We start from the raw sequence: 19,969 nt of genomic DNA, 5'->3' as shown, positions 1-19,969 counted from the left end.
GCCTGTTCTCTTGGCTGATATAAGTCAAGTGTTCTGATTCTGTGGGAATTATCTTGGGGGATATTTTGTACAATACCGAAAGCGAGCTAATGGGCCTATAATTCTTAATTTCTTTAACGTCTCCCTTCTTATGGATTAGTATAATTTTGTCATTCTTCCAGCTCTCTGGTACATTTGAAGCCGTGAGGCAATGCGTATAAAGGTCTGCAAGCTTTTCAAGCGTGATATGTCCTCCATCTTTTATTAAATTGACTGTTAATCCACCGTTTTCTGCCGCTATACCGTAGTACTTACATTTAAACTATTAAGCATAAGTTCTACAATATCAATGGAATAATATAGAAAAGTACTGGAAAAACTAAAGACACTAGAGACGTCAGATATGGATGTGACGTCAAAACGGTTGAGCTGGTTGAGAGGTCAAAATGTTAGAGGCAGACCATAATAATTGCTTAGTGTGTATCCTGTGAAAAAATCTTCCGCAACACGTGAAAAGACAGTCAATACGCACATTGAGATCTCGCGCGGTCTGCCTTATACGGCCGTCTCCACTTGCGCCCTCGGCCAACAGCGCCGTCCAGGCACGACATGACATTGTTTTACAGTGGGAGCTCGCTGATGAGGAAAACCTGCGATCACGCGCGAACTCGGATGCCACGTTCCAAGCCTAGAGATTCACGCAATAATTACTGGCGGGAGACCGTGGCGCTATAGTGTCTACGGGAGCTACTAGCAGGGCGATTCAGCTACCAGTAGAATGATGGGTGTTGCATGCATTTGCCTCAAATGCGTCCCTTCGCTTCAAATGGCTTTGCGAATTTTGCGACAAGAGGCATAGAGTACCGTGTCACGTTTCGCCTACGACGCGCGGTAAAGCCGGCGAGGATACAACAGACGCCAGGGCTTCGTTCAAAGCGGCAGACATTTTGGCCCGTTCGGCGCCGCCGCTACGCCTCCCCGCCAAGCGCGTCCAGGCATGTTCCGATGCCACGTGTCTTCATGTGCGTGTGTGAGTGTATGTGCATATTGGTGCCCACGCTTGTCGAAGCGCGGCAGCCGGGGAGAGGAGCTCCCAACAACTGTGAAGCAAGGGGGTCCGAGCGGCGCCGACACGACGACTGCTCCTCCTTCTCTTCCCATTGTGCCCACGCTTGTCGAAGCGCGGCAGCCGGGGAGAGGAGCTCCCAACAACTGTGAAGCAAGGGGGTCCGAGCGGCGCCGACACGACGGCTGCTCCTCCTTCTCTTCCCATTGTGCCCACGCTTGTCGAAGCGCGGCAGCCGGGGAGAGGAGCTCCCAACAACTGTGAAGCAAGGGGGGGTCCGAGTGGCGCCGACACGACGCTGCGCCACCTTATCCCATTGTTCCCGAGCGGCACCGTCACGTGCTCGTCTATAGAGGGGTTCCTTCTTGCCCTCAACTGCGAGAGTATAAAAGCAGCTGCCCCCGGACGCCAAAAGAGGGCTCCGATTTCTTCTGTTGAGTAAAGTGCACTCCCGTCTCCCTACTTCGGTCAACCTGACCGCCAACTCTTTGCGATGTTATAATAAGCAAGTTGTTTTGTTGTTACCAGTCGACTCATGCTTTGCCGGGACCTTTGGATGCTTCTAGTTGTACCCCAGGCCGCCAGGCCAACGCTACCCTTGGGGCTTGCGACCCAGGTGCAACAACGGGCGTCAGCGCCGAGTTCCCAACAACTCGCGCCAGCGGTGCGATTACAACAACCGTTTCTCGCCGGCAAGCGAACATGTTGCGACGCTTGGCGCGTTTAGATCCGGCTGCAGCACCAGAATAAATCGACGCAAATGGCAGATAGCTCAATTGTAGTTTATGAGCCGATCTTCTCGAAGCGGCGCATACTACTTGCACAAGAAATTGAAATGCAAAATCGACTAATTAAGAAGGATTCACTAATTAACTTTCTAGCTAGTTATGACCCATATTGCAATTTACAAATTGTGGTAGCGGACTTCGCAAGGCGGATCCAATTGGAGCGAATGGTTGCTGGTGCATTACTGGCCCTTTTAAAGAGCGCAGAACATTCCATAATTTTGATTCAGGTGTAAGGGGAGTAAGTGAAGTTCAGAATTCCTGCCAGCGCTTTGTATCTATAGGCGCTCCAGCTGCCGATCCGTACAAACATACATCGTTTGACGTTCTATGTAATCCTCAATAAGGCCTGTGCATCGGTATATTCTTTCAGCTCTGCGGCGTATAGCTTTGAGCCTTTCGTTTTCAAAGTCTACACCAGCGTAACTTTCAGGAATCTTAACAAACTTTGAACAAAGGTTTAATTTGTCTTCTATAAGGGATAATAGACTGTCTGTATCACTGACCGCATCAGCTTGACATGTAATGTGATATTGAAATGCCTGCCAATTAGTTATCTTTGCAAAGCGCCGATAAGTCGAAAATCGTAGTCTGGAATGCGGTATTAGAAAAGGAAAATGATCGCTACCCCTTGTTTCAATGTCTCTTCTCCATTTTTCTCCACATGCAATATCGTTTGAGCAGAACGTGAGGTCTAGGCAGCTGGAGGAATTAAAACCCCTCAGGAACGTCACTGAGCCGTCATTCAACAAACACAGACCACTCTTCTTAATTGCCTATTCTAATTCATTTTCACGACGGTCACAGTAGGCGCCTCTCCACATGGCGTGGTGCGCGTTGAAAACCCCGTGAAATATTACATCTCTTGCGTATTTCTGAAAGAGGCCCGTCAATGTGGAAAGTAAAATATTTGGGGAGGGTTGTAGATGAACACTGACTATAGTGCTACTTACTCGGGCCAAACCTAACTTCCCGTGCTACGTATTCTGGGATGTCTGACGCTGCGGCACTTAACGCTGACAGCACGTCTCTTCAAGCACAGATCATCGCTCTTCTTAGTCCCGAAGATCGGGAGGACGTAAAAACAACGTAGTTAGCTAGTCTAAAAGCGTTGTATACACAAGCCTCTGATACATAACGCTGGAAAGCACAACTGAGCCACCAGTTTTCTAAAATACGCACACTTAGAGCGAAGACTATTTGCGTTCCACTGGAATGTGGCGACATCTGGATATATCAATTATTCATGCCCCGCCTGCGCAGTGGTTGTAGCGTTTTGCAATATCACTTGTTCCATAGACAATACGGCCTTGACCTCCGGGATGTTACTACCTGTGGAATCGCGGCAAGTATGGCTTTTAAATCACAAAACAACATTGGCATGACAAGTTCAGCAATAGACGCAGAGGAGTTCGTCTGTTTCGTTACACTTACTGGTTGCGGTGTGTTTGTTTTCTCTCGCATGTTAGCCACGTGGTTTCTCTTCGCACGAGATCCCTCCTGAACTTCTTGTCGAGCTTGATGTTGGTTTGGTGATGTCCCAAAACTTTTCCCTCGGTGTTGTGGTCCCCTTGCGACCTTTGCATATTGCATAGAAGTGTCCTGATGCTAAGGCGCTGGGTTCATCGTATTCTTGTTTGGTTTCGGTGCACCGCGCTGTGTGTGCGACCGTAGATAATGTAACGTTGGTATTGAAGAGACGCCGCTTTGTTCTGCGGGCATCCGGAAAATGATGCAGTGTAGGACCCGTTGAAATTCGTGCACTTAGGTTGTCTTATAGACTTGCAGTCTTTGTGATGATGGTCTTCTGCACATACTTTGCAGCGCCTTGTTCCTCGGCCCTTTTTCGCTAAGTGACCAAATTTCTGGCAGATGTAGCAGCGTCTTGCTGGCCCCAGATATTCGTCGAGTGGATGGCTAGTGAAGCCAAAATACACTCACTCTGGGATTGGTCGGTCATAGCGAAATTGCAATATTACACTTCTCACAGGGCGCGATTCCATGGTGCCATCTCCTTGACATGTGTAACGGGCCTGGCGTCCAGCTGATGTCACTCCTGTCTTTCTTAAATATTCTGTTAATTGTTCTTCTGTGCATTCTAGAGGTACGTTTCTGATCTTGCCAACATTTCGTATGTATAACTCCGGAATAAATGGCTTCACTAGTAAGCCAGCCACCTGTACACATGACGACAAACTCTTGGCTGAGGCGAGTGAACTCACAGTGGCTGAGAAACTTGCGTCTATGTTCACTCGGAAAGAACCTACTTTCTGTTCTGCTAGCGTAACCAGTTCTTAGGCTACAACATTTGGGTTTATTTTCCAAAACGTTTTCATTAAATTTCTTCAATTTTTCGTAATACCACAGGAATTCCCTCGAACCTTCTTTTTTTATATGCATCAAGAGTGAAGGAATCTGCCTCGTCATCACATTCAATGTCCTTTTCTTCGCTAGGGGAGTAGCTCGATGTTTTCTCATTCATGTGGTTGATCTGATCTTCCGCTCTTCGCACAGCTTTCTTCGTCCGACATGGTCTCAGCTTTCCTCGTCGCTTCCAGGACAAGTGTTGGTGATCGAATGTAGGAGAGCAGAATGCGTTGTTGGGCAAGTTGGTTCATTGTATTTCAAAAGATTGGATGCGCTTTGTAGACGATCACAAGGAAGAAGGTTTGCGCCTGTCCTGTCTTCTTCCTTGTGATCGTCTACAAAGCGCATCCAATCTTTCGAAATGGAATGTAGGAGAGCCTGGCGACTCTAGGCTGGTTCACAAGCTCGTCTATTCCGAAGCCATGCTGCAGTAATGGCGGCCCTTGCCACGCTTGCACATCCGCGTTGCTGTCTTGCCCCTCCGCCACGGTGGCAGTTAAACGACAGCACGTGGTGCCGTCGCGCCGCTGACCGGTATCAGTGATCGCTGCTGATGTCTTCGAAACCATAAAACGCTTCCACGATAGCCGCTCGTGTGCCTGATTTCTTCATCGTGTCCACTCTTTCTATACCCCGGCCCTGCTGAGTGCCAGACCCTGTGTTGTTGCCTTGACAGGCACCAAGTTTTGCATTGTTTGACCAACGGAAAACTTTCCTTCTGCGAGCCCTTGGAGGAAGAACTCCCAAAGCACTGCGTGGAACTATTTCCGCTAGTGGGGTTTCTCTGGTAAGCCTACATCTTTGACATTACATAGTTCCACCAGTTTAAAATAACACTGGTCTATAGTTATAATTGTTTCAATCCCTTTCAGTTGCGCTCGCGATAGATAAAGCCAACGAAGGCTACGTCATCTATTCACCCATATTTGAATATCACCATTAAGTACCTCCGTTTCGCCGTGTGCAGGAGTAGTGGTTTGATGTGGGAAATGTTTATTTCAGCCCAGAACACTGTTGATAGCTGAGAGTGAGTGAGGGTGGGAGATAAAATTACGCACTGAGGATGAAGGTGAGGATAGACTGAGGAGAATTAGGCGCAGGTGTGAAGAAGGGGCAGTAAATTTTATAAGTTGAGGGTTAGGGCTAGATGGAGGACGAAGCATCGAGGGTGAGGAAAGAAAACACAAAATGTAGGCATTTATTCCGCGAGGCCGCACAAACGCGTTGTGTTTTTTTAAAGACACAGTGCGATTTTGACTCAAATAAATTTTGGTATAAAAGGGGGACTAAATTTATCTCTACAGGCCTGGTAGTGGTGTTGGTAGTGGTGGTGGGTTGTAGCAACAGGCGGGTTTAGCCTGGCGAGCAGTTACTTCTCCCGAGCATCTCTTATAATATCACTGCGCCGTTTCATCACATGTTCATCAAACCAGTCTCCCCTTTCCCGAAGCACAGGGTAGCCAGCCAGTACTTACACTGGCTAAACTCCCTGTCTTTCCTGCACTTTTCTCTCTCTATCTCTCTCTCCCTTAACTATGCAATAAGGAGACGTGAAGTTTCTTTGTGGGTTGTAACTGATCCTCCAGGGAACACAAGGTGTTGCCGGCACGCATGTGGAAGGTCCATTCTTTTTTTCAGGTTCTCTAGGAGAACGTCTCTTTCATCTTAAAATTTCAGGCGCGACCAAAGAAAGTGTCCAATGTCTCCGGTCTCGTCGCATGCCTGTCATGACGCTGCCACTACCATTCGTAGAATTTCCGCACTGGCGACCAAAGTTCAGAACTACCTATAGTTGAGCAAGTTGGTAGGGAATCATGTTACTCAAAGGAAGGCGTGTGAACGCAAGATTAATGGTGGCTTTTATAACGTAATTATACGTGCGGAAGTCGGCACTCGGTTATCTTGCGCGAAGAGAAGTTGTCGTGTATGACACCAATCTTCCGAGAGTGCCCGCACGTTTTCATCAATGGCGGGTCGCCGCTTCTTTCCTTTGAGCATGCGCAGGTAATGTTTGTGCCTTCCTTTCTTCTTCCCACTAGTTCGCGACCTTTCAGTTGACAGTGGACGTTTTCATGGTCATTTTAGTTCGCACGTGTGTCCCTCTTAGCGCGCTTTCCTTTCAGTCACGTGAATGCCACCACAGTTTTATTTCGTATAGGAAATCATAAAGGTAATGACAAGGTCCGTGCCATTATAGATTTAGGATGCGAAACTAAACACACTTCAAGCGATCGGCCCGGAGCAGGAGGAGGAGGAGGAATCTTATTATTGCAGAAACCGTTGCGTGGTTTATTCCTGGGTGGTCTTGATCAGCCCGAATTCACGAAGTTTTTGACCGCCTTTGCTGACAATATGTCTAACATGACGACTAAATTGTAGCTTCCCTTACGAACAGTTCTAGAGTAAACATTTCCTTGTCGAATAAGATCCCAGAAGATCGCAAGGTAGTGATTGTCGTCATGTATCATCTATGCGAGGGCAAATTTCGCACAGGAAACACGGCCATGCACATTGCTCAATTGCAAAGTCTCTTCGAGACCTAATCTAAAGGATCATGTGACCTTGCTCTTGTAACAATCTCAGCGTAACCCATATGCAATGTGTCTCGCAAGTTTATCGCGACCAGTGCTTTTCTTGTATATAACGTAATGGTGTAAGCTGTTAAGAGCTTTGTCAGCGAAAAGCGTTTGTCGTCCTCCTCTATCCGGGCAAACATGTGCGTATACAGAAGCGCTTTTTCTCCTGCTTTACAAGTTCATCCACGACCGTGAGTGCGATTTTCAGTTATCGCCATTATGCAAACGACTCAGCATATTGAGGTTAGAGAGAGGGAAATTAACCGGAGCTGGTTTTGGTTGGCTACCCTGCACAGGGGGAAAGGGTACAGGGATATAAAGAGAAAGGACTGCAGAATACAAACAACGAAAATTGCGCATTAAATCCAGTGTTAGGAGGCAGCGTTTTCATAGCGTATAGTTAAGTAGGCCTGTAGACATCAGAAACTCGAGCAGTGCAGATATAGGATTATGTACGGAGTTCCATTAGGAGCACTGACCTGCAACTTTCTTTTTCTGTTTCGATTGCGGGTCAATGTCCAGTTTGTTTGTAAAGCACTAAAACAGCATTACCTCCTCGCATACGCGCTATGACGTGGGCAGACACAGATGAAGTGTGTGAAGGTCCGTCACAAAATTTCAAGAGCTGGATAGTCATTTTGTGCGTGTTGGTGAGAACATGGAATGTTGTAACAAGTAATCTACATCTCTACATCTACTGCGTGATTCATACTCAAATCGAGTTCACGTTTATACAGATGGCTCTTCGGCTCTAACCAGCTCTACTGGTGCAGTAGTCATTTCGTCGATGTCAATCTGAAAGAAGTTCAAGATCAGCCACGTCACTACATCGACAGGATCCGAACTTTCCGCCCTCCTTAGCCCAGTGCTATACGTGCCGCAACAACCATCAAATCACTGGGCTATATTCTGTGAATCAAAGGCTGCCCTGCAATCACTCTTATCATCTCTACGCCAGAACCCACATGAACAAAGGGTAGCAGATATACGATTACGCTATCATCAAGCGGTGGACGGAGGCCACGAACGACATTGTATTTCAGTGGCTATCCGGGCACTGTAAGATTGCTGGCAATGAAAGTGCCAACAAAGCTGCCCGCGAGGCACATGATGTATGTGAAAACACCTCGATACCATTGTCGAGAACGGCTGCAGCGCGTCACCTCAGCGGTCTTGCCTATATTATTACTGTAAGAAAATGGAACACACCGGAGTTCACCAACCGGCGCCTATATGCCATGTACCTGCATATGACATTGCAGCCTTACCTAGTTATAACCGACGGGAAGAAACGCTACTATGCCGCTTGCGAGTAGGTGTTTCTTTCATAAACGCCTACTCATTCCTAATTGGAATTGCGGGCAGTCCCAATTGCAGCAGATTTAGTGTTGAAGAAACGACCAAACATATCCTGTGTGACTGCCCTACATACGAAGATGAGGGGATCCAGTGCCCTTCGTACAGCTTTTGAGCACTTTGACGACAGTCCTTTCACAGAGGAGAAGATATTGTGCCCGTGGCCTCGTGCGTCTGCTATGTGCAAGGCCACAAAGGCGCTGGTACGTTTCTTGAAATGCACCAGCCTGTATGACCGCCTGTGATTCACTCAGTGGTGAACGCGTGTCTGCATAACAGTGGAGACTGTGAGCTTCTTTCTTCCTCCTCTTTCTGTCCCATTTCCCGCTTCCCCAGTGCAAGGTAGCCTACCGGGCTCAGCATGGTTAACCTCCCTTCCTTTCCCTTACGACTTATATATATATATATCTCTCTCAGCAAAAAAAAAAAAAAACATTACAGAAAGGGTGAGTGGCATGGCAGCTTGCGCACAAAGCGTTCCGGATATTTCTAATGGTCTTAGTATGAAAACGCTTACAAACTTGAGTGATCCTACGAAGACTCGAGCATCAGTTGAAGATTAGTCTCAGAGATTTTCGCTTGCCTTATGGAGTCACTCTCAGCCTTCGACACGTACTTGCCTGGACTAACAGTTTGCATAGATTCGCTCGATATGATAGCTTGTTCTTGCTGCATTGGAGCAACGCTAAAATAACAGCAGACACCTCTCTAATTTTGCGCTTGGTGTTAGGCTGCTGAGCACGAGGTCGCGGGATCGAATCCCGGCCACGGCGGCCGCATTTCGATGGGGGCGAAATGCGAAAACACCCGTGTACTTAGATTTAGGTGCACGTTAAAGAACCACAGGTGGTCAAAATTTCTGGAGTCCTCCACTACGGCATGCTCATAATCAGAAAATGGTTTCGGCACGTAAAACCCCATAATTTAATTTTTAATTTTGCGCTTTAGTATTAATTCCCCGTAATGCCTTTCTGTACCGAACCACAGGTTGTAGGTCGTGTGATCTTCCAGCCGCCAAAGTTTTCGAAACACTAAGTCTGAGGAGAGAGAGCGAGAGAGAGAAAGGGAAAAGAAAAGAAACAAAGGAAGAATAATACCTTCGCGGATGATGCAATTCCGAGCAGTTGCTCAAAGACGGAGAAGCTGTGCGAAGAAATTCCCCCACTCTTAGGAAATCCTAGAGGTCTAGCTGGTTTGCTGTATTGACCTAAATATACCCAAGGAGCTTCAAACGATTATCTGTACATCCGGAGGAAATCCTACGCAATACCTGAGTCTGTTCAAACGCTTCACTATATATCTGAGCTTAATACTTGTACACTATCCACTGTATTCGTCCCGCGTTCCCGCATGCCGCGCCGGCTGTGCTCTGTATACAGTGCGCTGCAGTCACACGTTGCTGCCGCTGCCCCCGCACAAAAAACCATTGCATTTCTTCGTAGTCAATACAGCCACCCTCAAATAGAAGGCGGCAGCAACCCCGCACGACAACAACATTGTTAAGCTAAAGTCCAGGCTGTGAGGTGAGGAAATAAAGCTTTTCTTGACAATTTCCGTGCTCCACAAAAGAAAAAAAAAAGAACGTTGTGGGCTTGTGTACGTAATCATTATAACGCTTCTTGCAACTCTCTCACCTTTCTGTCTATACTTACTTCCTTCTTTCTAGTAATTCTCACGGTTTAACTCGCGCGTATAGTATATATGCGTCCTAATATGCGCCGTGCATTGTCACTATAATTATAAGACATCGTTACATAGTTATAAATTAGTAACTACTGTATGCCCGCCTCATTACGTGCGCTTCGTATGCTAAATTTTAGTCAACATGTCAGCACCGAGACTAAGCACAGTGTCCCTGCGGGCAAATTCGCTTCTTTATTCATTAAACGACAAATTGATCGATCGACGAAAGCTTAGAGTCGAAGATCACGAAATTCCTAACGATTTAGTTCGGCTGCGAGTCCACTCGCTGTCATTCAATCCACACGCAGAAAAGCCGTGGCACCTGCTTCAGGGTGTATAGCCCTTGCTGTATTCAATATCAGGTTATTTATTCACGCGTTTAATAAAGCCGCGATGTGGATTTCTACAGTACAGGCTCAGTGCGTTACAGCCGCGGGACGTTGCTGCAAATGTCACCACTTGTTGCTTCAACCCTTGGCATACCTCGGCTGCCTCTGTCTTCCCACGCTCGAGCCCCTTTTCTCTTGCTGCGGCGCCTGACTGCCTGCCTGTTCGCGTGCCCTAAACGTGCATCGGCGTCACCGCCGGTATTACGCGCGTACAAGCTCGGTGGCGTCATGCATGCCATAACTCGGTAACATGGGGCATGCGTGGGTGCAGCGAGTTGGCGGCGGGCGGCAAGCTCGGGACCAATGGGCTGGCGCGGCGCCGACCCGGGGGCCGGCCCGGGTTCCGCCTCCGGGCCGACAAAAAGGGCCGCGCTCTCGAGTGCGCGCAGCAGCCTGCTTCGAAGGACCGCGGCGCGCCGACTTGCATCCCGCGTCGAGACGCCCTGCCGGACCCTCGGACGGTGCAGCCGGTAAGGTTTGCTATTTCTCTGTCTAACCATCTGGTCCGTGTGTGTGTTTATCTGTGGGTATCTGTATGTGTGTGTGCGCGCGCTCTTCCGATTCACCCACCTCGTTGGCTCGCTGGCTGCAACATTCCGAAGCTGTTGACAACGAGGTCCCGGGTTCGACTCCCGGCGGCCGCGTCCACATACCTATGAGGGCAGAACGCAAACACACCCGTCGTTTTCGATTTAGGCGCACATTAAAGAGCTCCAGGCACAACAATTATTAAGGGTCTTCTCCTACGGCGTCACTGAAAGCGCAAGGGCTGGTTGCTTTTAGAAGTTAAATTTCAATCAATTTACGATGCGCCTGCATTGGTGGCTAAGTGAGGTGTTATGCTATGAACACGAAGTCGCGGGTTCGATTGAAAGTCGCGTCGTCGTCGTATTTGGACGGGGACCAAATGCAACGAACGTCCGCGTACTTTGATTTCAGTGCACGTTGAATAACCTCTGGGAAATCGAAATTTCTCAGCAGCTCACAAAGACGTCTCCTACAGACTAAGTAATGCTTTGAAATGTTAGGCTTCATCAGTCATCGCTGTCGCCACCAGTAGTGACGATATAGGTTAGTTACCATCAGTCATACGAGCACTGAAAAGAAACAGTTACGGAAGTGTCATAACCACCGACCGCATGATTCTTCGTCAGCGTGACATTAATGTGGATGGCTATATACAGCAGCATGTCAACTATAACGTGGTTGTATGTTTACACTACTTTATGAAACTTCGACGCTGTAATGTTGTTGCCTGTCGGGAGAGGTTGGCTTTTAGCGTTGAAAGTATATTGCACTGAACTTAATTTGGACATTCTCCCGGTGTAAAATGATGCCAATGAGAATGCGGAAAGTTTCGCGTGACATGCGCTCGCCGGGCCCGCGAAAGTAAAATTCGGCTGCGCCCGGAGACATGGAAGAAGATTTTACTTCAGTTTAAGCAACTCCTCCACTACGCACTATAGCCGTTGGCTCTGTTACGTTGTGGAGCGGCGTTTACACCATCACCGCTGCGTTGCAAAACAAACACCCGCGTACTTGGATTTAGGTGCACGTTAAACAACTTCAGATGGTCAAAATTTCCGAAGTTTCCTACGGCGTGCCTCATAATCAGATGCATGGTTTCGGCACGTAAAACCCCATAATTTTTTTTAGCCGGCTTTAGTCGCCCTTGCGCTGGCCATTCGCCATTTATGGGCGTGTCCAAAGTGCGCCCACCACAGACATGTTTTCGCTTGCGAAAGCAAGGATGACTAAAAGAAAACTGCCCGGAATTCAATTAAATTATAAGGTTTTACGTGCAGAAACCACAATTTGTTTATGAGGCACGCAGTAGTGGAGGACTACCGAAATTTCGACCACTTGGGAATCTTTGACAGGCCCCAAATGTATGGCACACGGTTTTTTTTTCTTTTTTTTGCATTTCGCCCCCATCTAAATGCGGCCGCCACGGCCGAGATTTGACCCCGCGATCTCGTGCTTAGCAACGCAATACCATAGCCGCTAAGCCACCCCGGCGGGTTCGGACTGTCCGGAGCTTGATTCTAAAGAATGCCTAGCAGTGCGAGACCTGTCAGGACTCTCACGGTTCCTGCTGCAACGGATGGGGGACGCAGATTTGTTTTTCTGTTGTTATTATTATTGAATGTACTGTCACACAAATATTTCGCGTAGCATTTGGACAAAGGAATGCGGTCCGCCCTCCGCTTTTATACCCACCTTCACATAGCAGGACTCACTCGCTCGCTCGCTCGCTCACTCACTCACTCACTCACTCACTCACTCACTCACTCACTCACTCACTCACTCACTCACTCACTCACTCACTCACTCACTCACTCACTCACTCACTCACTCACTCACTCACTCACTCACTCACTCACTCACTCACTCACTCGCTCATTCATTCACTCATCTTTCTGAATCTCTTTCTGCAAAGAGGAGAGAGTCGCAATGAGAAATTTCATTGGCATGATATTATGCTTTCAGAAGAAAAGAATAAAAACGAAGACGAAGCCTTCACCGCTGTCATCGGGCCCCAAAATTTGATAGCCTTTCTATTTTATCTTCTAGTTTCGTTTAAGCTAAGGTACATCGACTGAACGTGAACGAACAGGGCTTTTAGCGACTGTGAGTTCCACGTAGTCAAGCGCGATTTCCGTGAGAGATCGCGCGCCGTTTTTCTTGAATAACTAATCAAGCAGGCTGCGAAATGGAAAGCACTCGAGGAATACGATTACACATGCCTAGCCGTACATCATGCACGCAGCGGTGCTGCTGTTTCGCGCTAATATTTCTCGTGTAAACGTGTGCAATGTATTAACGCAGTAGTTTATGCAAATTGTCAAGTGTGCGAAGCAGTATATATCGTATAAAAATACAGCGTTTGAAAATAATGAAAGCACTGTATAATTCAGAATTTACCGGTTCTTTTACGTACGTACTTCGGAATCTAGGATTTCATTTGGTTTAAACAGCGGGACATCAAATCACATTTATTTAAGATCGCGTTCAAAATGGCGCTTTTCAAGCGTATGTTCATGAGATTAGCGGGGAAGCGCACATACGAACCTCTCTGCTGGAGCTGGCTGCGCAAGCCCATAGTTTCGTAACTGTCAAGATCGCGGTACGCCGTTTGTAATAAAGCGAGAAAGGTATAGAAATAAATGTCCAGAATTTCTGTGTGCATGTTCAACGAAGTCGCATGAATTGCGCCGCCCCCGAAATAGTTCTTAATTCATCGACAGTCTGAACATATGTAAAATTTCCCCACGCACTCGCAGTTCTCCGCCTGAGAGAGGCAGAGAGAAAGGAGAACGAAAGGCAGAGAGGTCAAGCACGTGTCATTTTTTACCTTACGCCAGGAGAAGAGGGAGTTAGGAGTATGAAACGTAAGAATGAAATAAGAAAAGGGGAGAGTTTGTACTTACAAAAATTATCTTACGCAAGTTCTCTTCGCAAGTGGTCTTCGCCAGCGATTGTCAAGGTCATCGTCTGTTTGTATTGTCCCTGGAAATAAATTGTCATTATAGCTATTACCACTTACGGAACACCAGAATACCGGACACGTGGATGTGAACAGCAGTGCTGGTGGCGCCACCTCCTGACGGCGAGTTCGGCCAACGCACACAGGGGATCATATTACGATTGTCCACCACGTTCTACCTTCCTGCTGAGGTAGCTGATCGCAGAAACAGAATTGTTAACGTACAGTTTTCGTTTTTGTTTTCGCTTCCACAAGAACCCTCGCACCATACACGAATGCGAGTGCCGGCCAATCAAGAAACTCTCTTTAGTCAGAAAAGTTTGGTGAATACGGACCTCGATCAGCCCGTACGCCGCCGAGTTGGCATTTCTCGGTTGCAAATGCACAGTCGAAGTTGGAGCCCGTGTGCAAGTCCGTAACCGCAACATCTCATACTGCGAGAAAAGTTGTGGGAAACCGAGAGAGACGCGATGCGCCTACAAATTCATGCTGTCAGTTGAACTAGCGATTCGCGTTGAGAGGAAGCTTTACCCCGGGGGCTTCTATCTAAATACACGGTAAAGGAAAAACCAGTGCACCGAATTTGATTAGCTTTGTTCCACTCAAAAGAAAACGATAAAATGTAGTGATTGCAGGAAGCTTATTTTTTAATTAGGGCGTCAAATGTTTTTGTAAAGATTGTTGAAAATCCCGAATTTTCAGAAAGCGAAACTATCATATCTACAACTCTGTAACTCAGCATTCAGAATTGATATCACAGTCTTGTAAATTGCTACTCATTGTACATCTGAAGCAGACAGAATGTATGTATTATACACTGCTCTCAATTACACCACTAACGTGTGCATAAAGCTTTTGCAAAACTCTCGTAAATATTCATTACATTCAAGTAGGTTGAAAATGAATACAATAAATTTATCCACTTTGAATTTTCTAACGGATGCAGTTGAGGACGGCGATATCTAGTTTAGGTGCAGAGTTACGGGTTTGTAAACTTCTTGCTTCTATATTTTTTTTAATCTTGTCAATTTTCGGCCATTTAGGTAAAAAAACCTTCAGGCCTTAAATCTATAAATTCATCTTCCAACAGTCACTAGAATTTTCCTCTCTAAAATGCAACAAATTTCATTAAAATGTCCATGGGTTATCTCAGACAAGCATTTCTGTGTTTAACAGGCCCGACAGAAAGTAGTCAACAAAGCTTTTGTTGGGACACGCAGCACAGGGCCTTTGTGATGTCAACCCTGAAGAAACCAATAAATACAGTTGTCTATTAATAGAGTCGTTGTTGTACTTACGTCAATGGTGTTATCATGTTTTTGACTGTGTTTGTTATCGTGTTTAAGTTTGACGGAAGTTCTAAAGATAGGCTTTTGCAGATAACATAAATCTGGTCTTTGAGCTTGATTAGTCAGAGAGGTGGACATTACTTGCGCGAGAGATCGAAACACGTGTGCAACTAACTGAGAAAAAAATTTCACTCATTAGCTTATGAATGAATTCTGGGGGTTTTCGTGCCAAAACCACGATTTGATTATGAACCACGCCGTAGTGAGGCATAATTTTGGTCACCAGGGGATCTTTAACTTTTCCCCAATGCACGGGGCACGGGCGTTTTTGCATTTCGCCCCTATCGAAATGCAGCCGCCGCGGCCGGGATACGAACCCGCGAGCCCGTGCTTAGCAGCCACCGGGACGGTTTGTTTCTTAATTAGTTACTTTACATCACATATTGCAATTTACGAATCGCAGCCGGTGAGCCTGCAAGACGTATCCAGTTGGAATGAATTTCGAGGATGGCACTGTATTCGAGATATATGCCATCAACCTCGCCGCAATAGGGCAGTGTTGTTCCACTTACTTTATTTAAGAAAACGCTCCGTTATGCATCGAAGCACAAAAGTAACTTGAACGCCCACGTATTTCGTGCCATTTTTTGGTGGGGAAATATTATATCGAAACTGGTGTCATCCTGGAAATTAATTTTAAGTAGATACGTCTTGCAGGATCACTGGCTACGATTTCTAAATTGCAATATATGCTGTAAAGTAACTAATTATTAAGTTAATTAGTGGTTGTTCTTTTAATGAGTGGAATATCCGTTTCGATTTCTCGTGCTAGTAAAGTGCACCTCTTTAAGTAATCCCGCTCAAGAACAAGAATTATTGTGTCTGCCACAGGTGACTTTTTCTGATAGTTACGTAGAACTTAAAAATGATCACTCCGTATAGTATACAAAGAATGCAAAGCGAAAGAACGAACCGAAAGCCATATGCTGCGAATAAACCACCCATTTTCTTACGCAGCAAATTAATTTGATTTGTCTATTTTGCCAACATGCCTTGAGGTAAAGTCGAAGTGCGAGCCAAAGTATTGCAATGGTGTAACTCAAGTTAATAAATTTTGTTCACAATGGAAACGAAAATTACTTCGGTTAAAATTTCCGCGGCGCAAGTTGTTATGCTTCTTAATTATATCCGCTTATATCCCCCCAACACACACACACACACACATATATACATACATACATATATATATATATATATATGCATTCGATACTTCATGTCTTTGACGGAAGAGGTCAATTACGAGCAGATGAATCGAAGACCTGATTTCCATTTCCTTTAGTTCCGCCTGGCCTGCAACCCACCGCGTTCTTGACGTCAATGTGACATCATATATTTCGTAACACTTTTCGCACATCTTGTTTCTCCAAAAAAGGTTGTCAGAAATTGCTAGGTTGAGCCTTGGTTCGAATGCAATATGTAATCCTCGCCTATTGATAAAGGATTAAGTAATCTCGAGCAAGCGCTGTTTATATCTATATAGCTGGTGCGGGACTTCGAAGCCGGCGTCACGTACATCTCTTTAGTTGGCGCGGCATTTCAGGCTTTACCAAGTTATCACCGGCATTAAAAAAAAACTTCGTTGTTTTGAAATTCAAATAGCTTGTCCCGCATCATGTATAGCTATTGATTACATGCTTCCATGTTCAGACGGGTTTTGCTGCTGAATATGTTAACAGCTGTGTCATATCTTTGAGAGTAATTTGTGATTCACGCTGTCATGACTTTGAACCACATACATCAGCGGTACCAGATTATGTTTATGTTGATTTATCCGTGACAAACACAGTTAACTAAGTACATTCGACATTGACGACCGACTCCGAGTCTCAGTAGTGTGAAATTGAGGCGAGTTCTAGATGAAGTGGCAATCGGCCGTCGAAAGTTGAAGTCAGCTCTTATGAAAGTGTCTCAAGCTCACGCCATGAGTTTGAGGTTGAGTAAGGCCATAAAACCTAATGCAGAGTCAGTCAGGTCGAGCATCACGATGTTCTTTGGCCACATCTGCAGGACTGTCCAGTATGAGACTTCGTTTATTCTCAGCTCTTGAAACTGATGGTGAGAGCCCTTGTAGACGTCTTGCAGAGCTCGCAGAGCTTTTCCAGAAGATCTGGCAAAAAAATTAACGAGTTGACAGAACAAAAAAGTTTTTCAATGGGTTCCCACATGTACGAAATTTTGCTGACTGGAAACACTGAGGAAGCGTAGAAATAAAATAAGAGGTTCACTGTGTAATGCAAGTTCGAGATATCCGTGTAATTGCATTGACGTAGGCACAAGACAGAAATCTGACATGTTGCGCAATAAAATGTGAGCTATTAAACTGGTCTGCTAATGAAGGAGCTCAGTGAACAATAAACACTGAACAGCCAAAGCTTTAGCCTATACGGATTAGCCAAATAATTACACCTTTATTTGTGTGGATGCATTTGGCGTTTTGCAGACACCAGTCTTCCTCATTTTGGGCGTACCGTTCAAAGCATCAGATCACACGATGCAGAATAATGACTCGCCCGATCGCCATTCTCTTCCTTGCTTTTTACCCCCACCCCTTCCAAGACCAATTTACCGCAGCCCTCTGAAGGCAGAAACAAAAGAAGCAAAAAAAAATGAATCAAGAAGCTTGAACAACTAGAAGAACTTGCCGAAGGCAATAATCTGGGCACGTAGGAATCCAAAGGATCCGTGTCTTATTCCCACAGGTGGGAGGGAAGTACAAAACACATACTAGTCCCTCACAATCAGTCACTCGTCTCAGGTTTACGTCATTAAAAGAAGGTCCAGAAGCATCCCCTTATTCTGGGCTTAGCAAAGCTCGCACCGATATATAATGTCACGCAGTTCTGATTTTCTCAAGGAAGATCGATTAAATGTGCATTCGTCAGATGCCAAAAGCAAAAAAGAGAAGACCAAGAGGAAAAGAAAACAATACCAGAGACATGTGTCATCACTTAGCGGAACTGTCACGCCGTCTACTCCCTCTCTCCCTCCAATTTATATATATATATATATATATATATATATATATATATATATATATATATATATATATATGTATATATATATATATATATATATATATATATATATATATATTGGAGTCTGAAATTCCTGACGCGAAAGCGTGACGTACGCCTGCTGGAATTTTCACGTTTGGATTACAGCCATACAGCACATGGTCTTACGGTGAACGTGGCTCTAGCTATTACATGTAGACTATCAGTTACGGAATGTCGCAGCTGTGAAAAAAAAAAACTTTTTTGGTGTAGTAAAGTTATCTTCAGGACTGACTGCGCTTTGTCAACAGGCCTCGGGAAACAAATCGTTTTCCACTGTAAGCTATGGATAGTGCTGTGATATAGACACAAGAGGGCGAGCGGCGTGAAGCTGACAAAATTTTCGTCCTAGCATTTGTTTTTCTCTAGCCAGACTCTGCTTGAATATTTATGCGTTACCTTCGCCTAACAACGAAACGACAATTCATCAACCTACATTCAGCAAATGTGTGGGCCTACACTTTCGCAACGGGGAAGTTCTTCGATCATCTAACTTTCAGAGCCATCGAACGATAATGCAGAACTAGTACTTAACCAGCGCCTAAGCCGTAGAAAGCCTATAAATGCGAAAACAGAAGCGTCAGTCGTCGAATACATATACCTCACAGACTGCATAGAAGTAAACAGTTGTGAGCTGGGAAGGAAGCAGCGCGGAGTTTGAGAACTGAACGGGTCATTCCTTTGTCACCTACTTGCGTACATGTATACCACGCGTGTATCGTTGCTACGCCTCTGTGATGTCGAGACAAGGGCGCAGAGTCACTACTGCACCAGTCGTGATTGTCGTCAATGTCACGCTATCGGCAGCTTGCACGCGGTGTGTCATACGAGTGGCATCGAGCAGCGCACGCTAACAGCAACTGTGTCGATTAGTGACACGAGCTTTTCCTTCTCTCTCTCTTTGTCATTCTCTAAAAGCTGCTGCTAAACACTGGATGAGGTGGGTGTATATCAAACACATCTTGCTGCTGAAACTAATTTAGGGTCTGTGGGAACAAAAAATATATCAACAGAAACATGAAAAAAAAATAACTACCTTTATTGTAGACTCGATCAGTCAAGCATTTTTCAGCCTTGATTCATCCGCCGTTGCAGCAACGAAGACTTCTATCTACGATCAATTCAGCCTCGAGCTGTCACCTGCTGGCTGAATTGCTTAACTCAGTTAGTACAGAGCGACTGTCATAGTCAAGGGCATATAGCCTGGAGTTAGTTTACGAAGGTGGGACGAGATCTTTTGTTTTTAGCAGCATAGCTTGATGTACTGAGAAGACAAATTGGCTTCCCCTTCAGCCCCACTATTAACGCTGAAGTCAGGACGATGCTAACTTATTTTTCACGAGAGCCGTTGTCATCACGTTCCTGAAAAAAAAAGAGATCATAAATGATTAAAAGCACCTCAATACGAACAGCACAACACAAGGTGGTGTGACAGCAGTACCTGTCATCCTCTGCTATAAGATATTTGCGTGCAGAATGTTTTGCGAAGGGTCCAGAAGTTGTGACGTGACCCCAAATATGTACAACCGCGTCAACGTACGCAGTCGTTGCAGATTTTGCAGAAATGTCTGTAACTGGCTCAAAAATAAGCCAGCTGGTACAAAAGAGCGTTTCATTGTTAAAGGGAACAAGTGAATGTAGAACTCGGGCAAAATTTTTCCTACGGCCAGTATGGAATCGCTAGGCTTTGGAGCAGACGACTTGTCGTTAGTGGCGCTGGTTACCCTGTACACTGTTGCGTACTACATTGACATAGCTTCAGCCGACAGTTGCCGCCCAAGTACCAGCACTGTGACAACCGCACGTTAGAGAGTTCCCTTCTAGAAATACCTACGTTAGCCGAAGTACTTGTCATAAGCGTCACGCGCATTTAATTACT

General features: G+C 45.8%; 1 protein-coding gene across 2 annotated transcripts in view; it reads left to right on the top strand.

Moving 5' to 3' along the window:
• The window catches only part of LOC142571760 (uncharacterized), a 58,273-nt gene that overhangs the window by 8,955 nt on the left and 29,349 nt on the right, over window positions 1–19,969 (top strand). For both annotated transcript variants that reach the window (XM_075680340.1, XM_075680339.1), the window contains exon 2: window positions 10,473–10,671. In XM_075680340.1, coding sequence (XP_075536455.1) covers window positions 10,473–10,671 — 199 coding nt within the window. The remainder of the gene's footprint in view (window positions 1–10,472; window positions 10,672–19,969) is intronic.

Source organism: Dermacentor variabilis, chromosome 2 (assembly GCF_050947875.1).
Source record: "Dermacentor variabilis isolate Ectoservices chromosome 2, ASM5094787v1, whole genome shotgun sequence".
NCBI lineage: Eukaryota > Metazoa > Arthropoda > Arachnida > Ixodida > Ixodidae > Dermacentor > Dermacentor variabilis.
The sequence above is the reverse complement of the archived record's forward strand: the minus strand, read 5'-3'. Positions and strand labels throughout refer to the sequence as shown.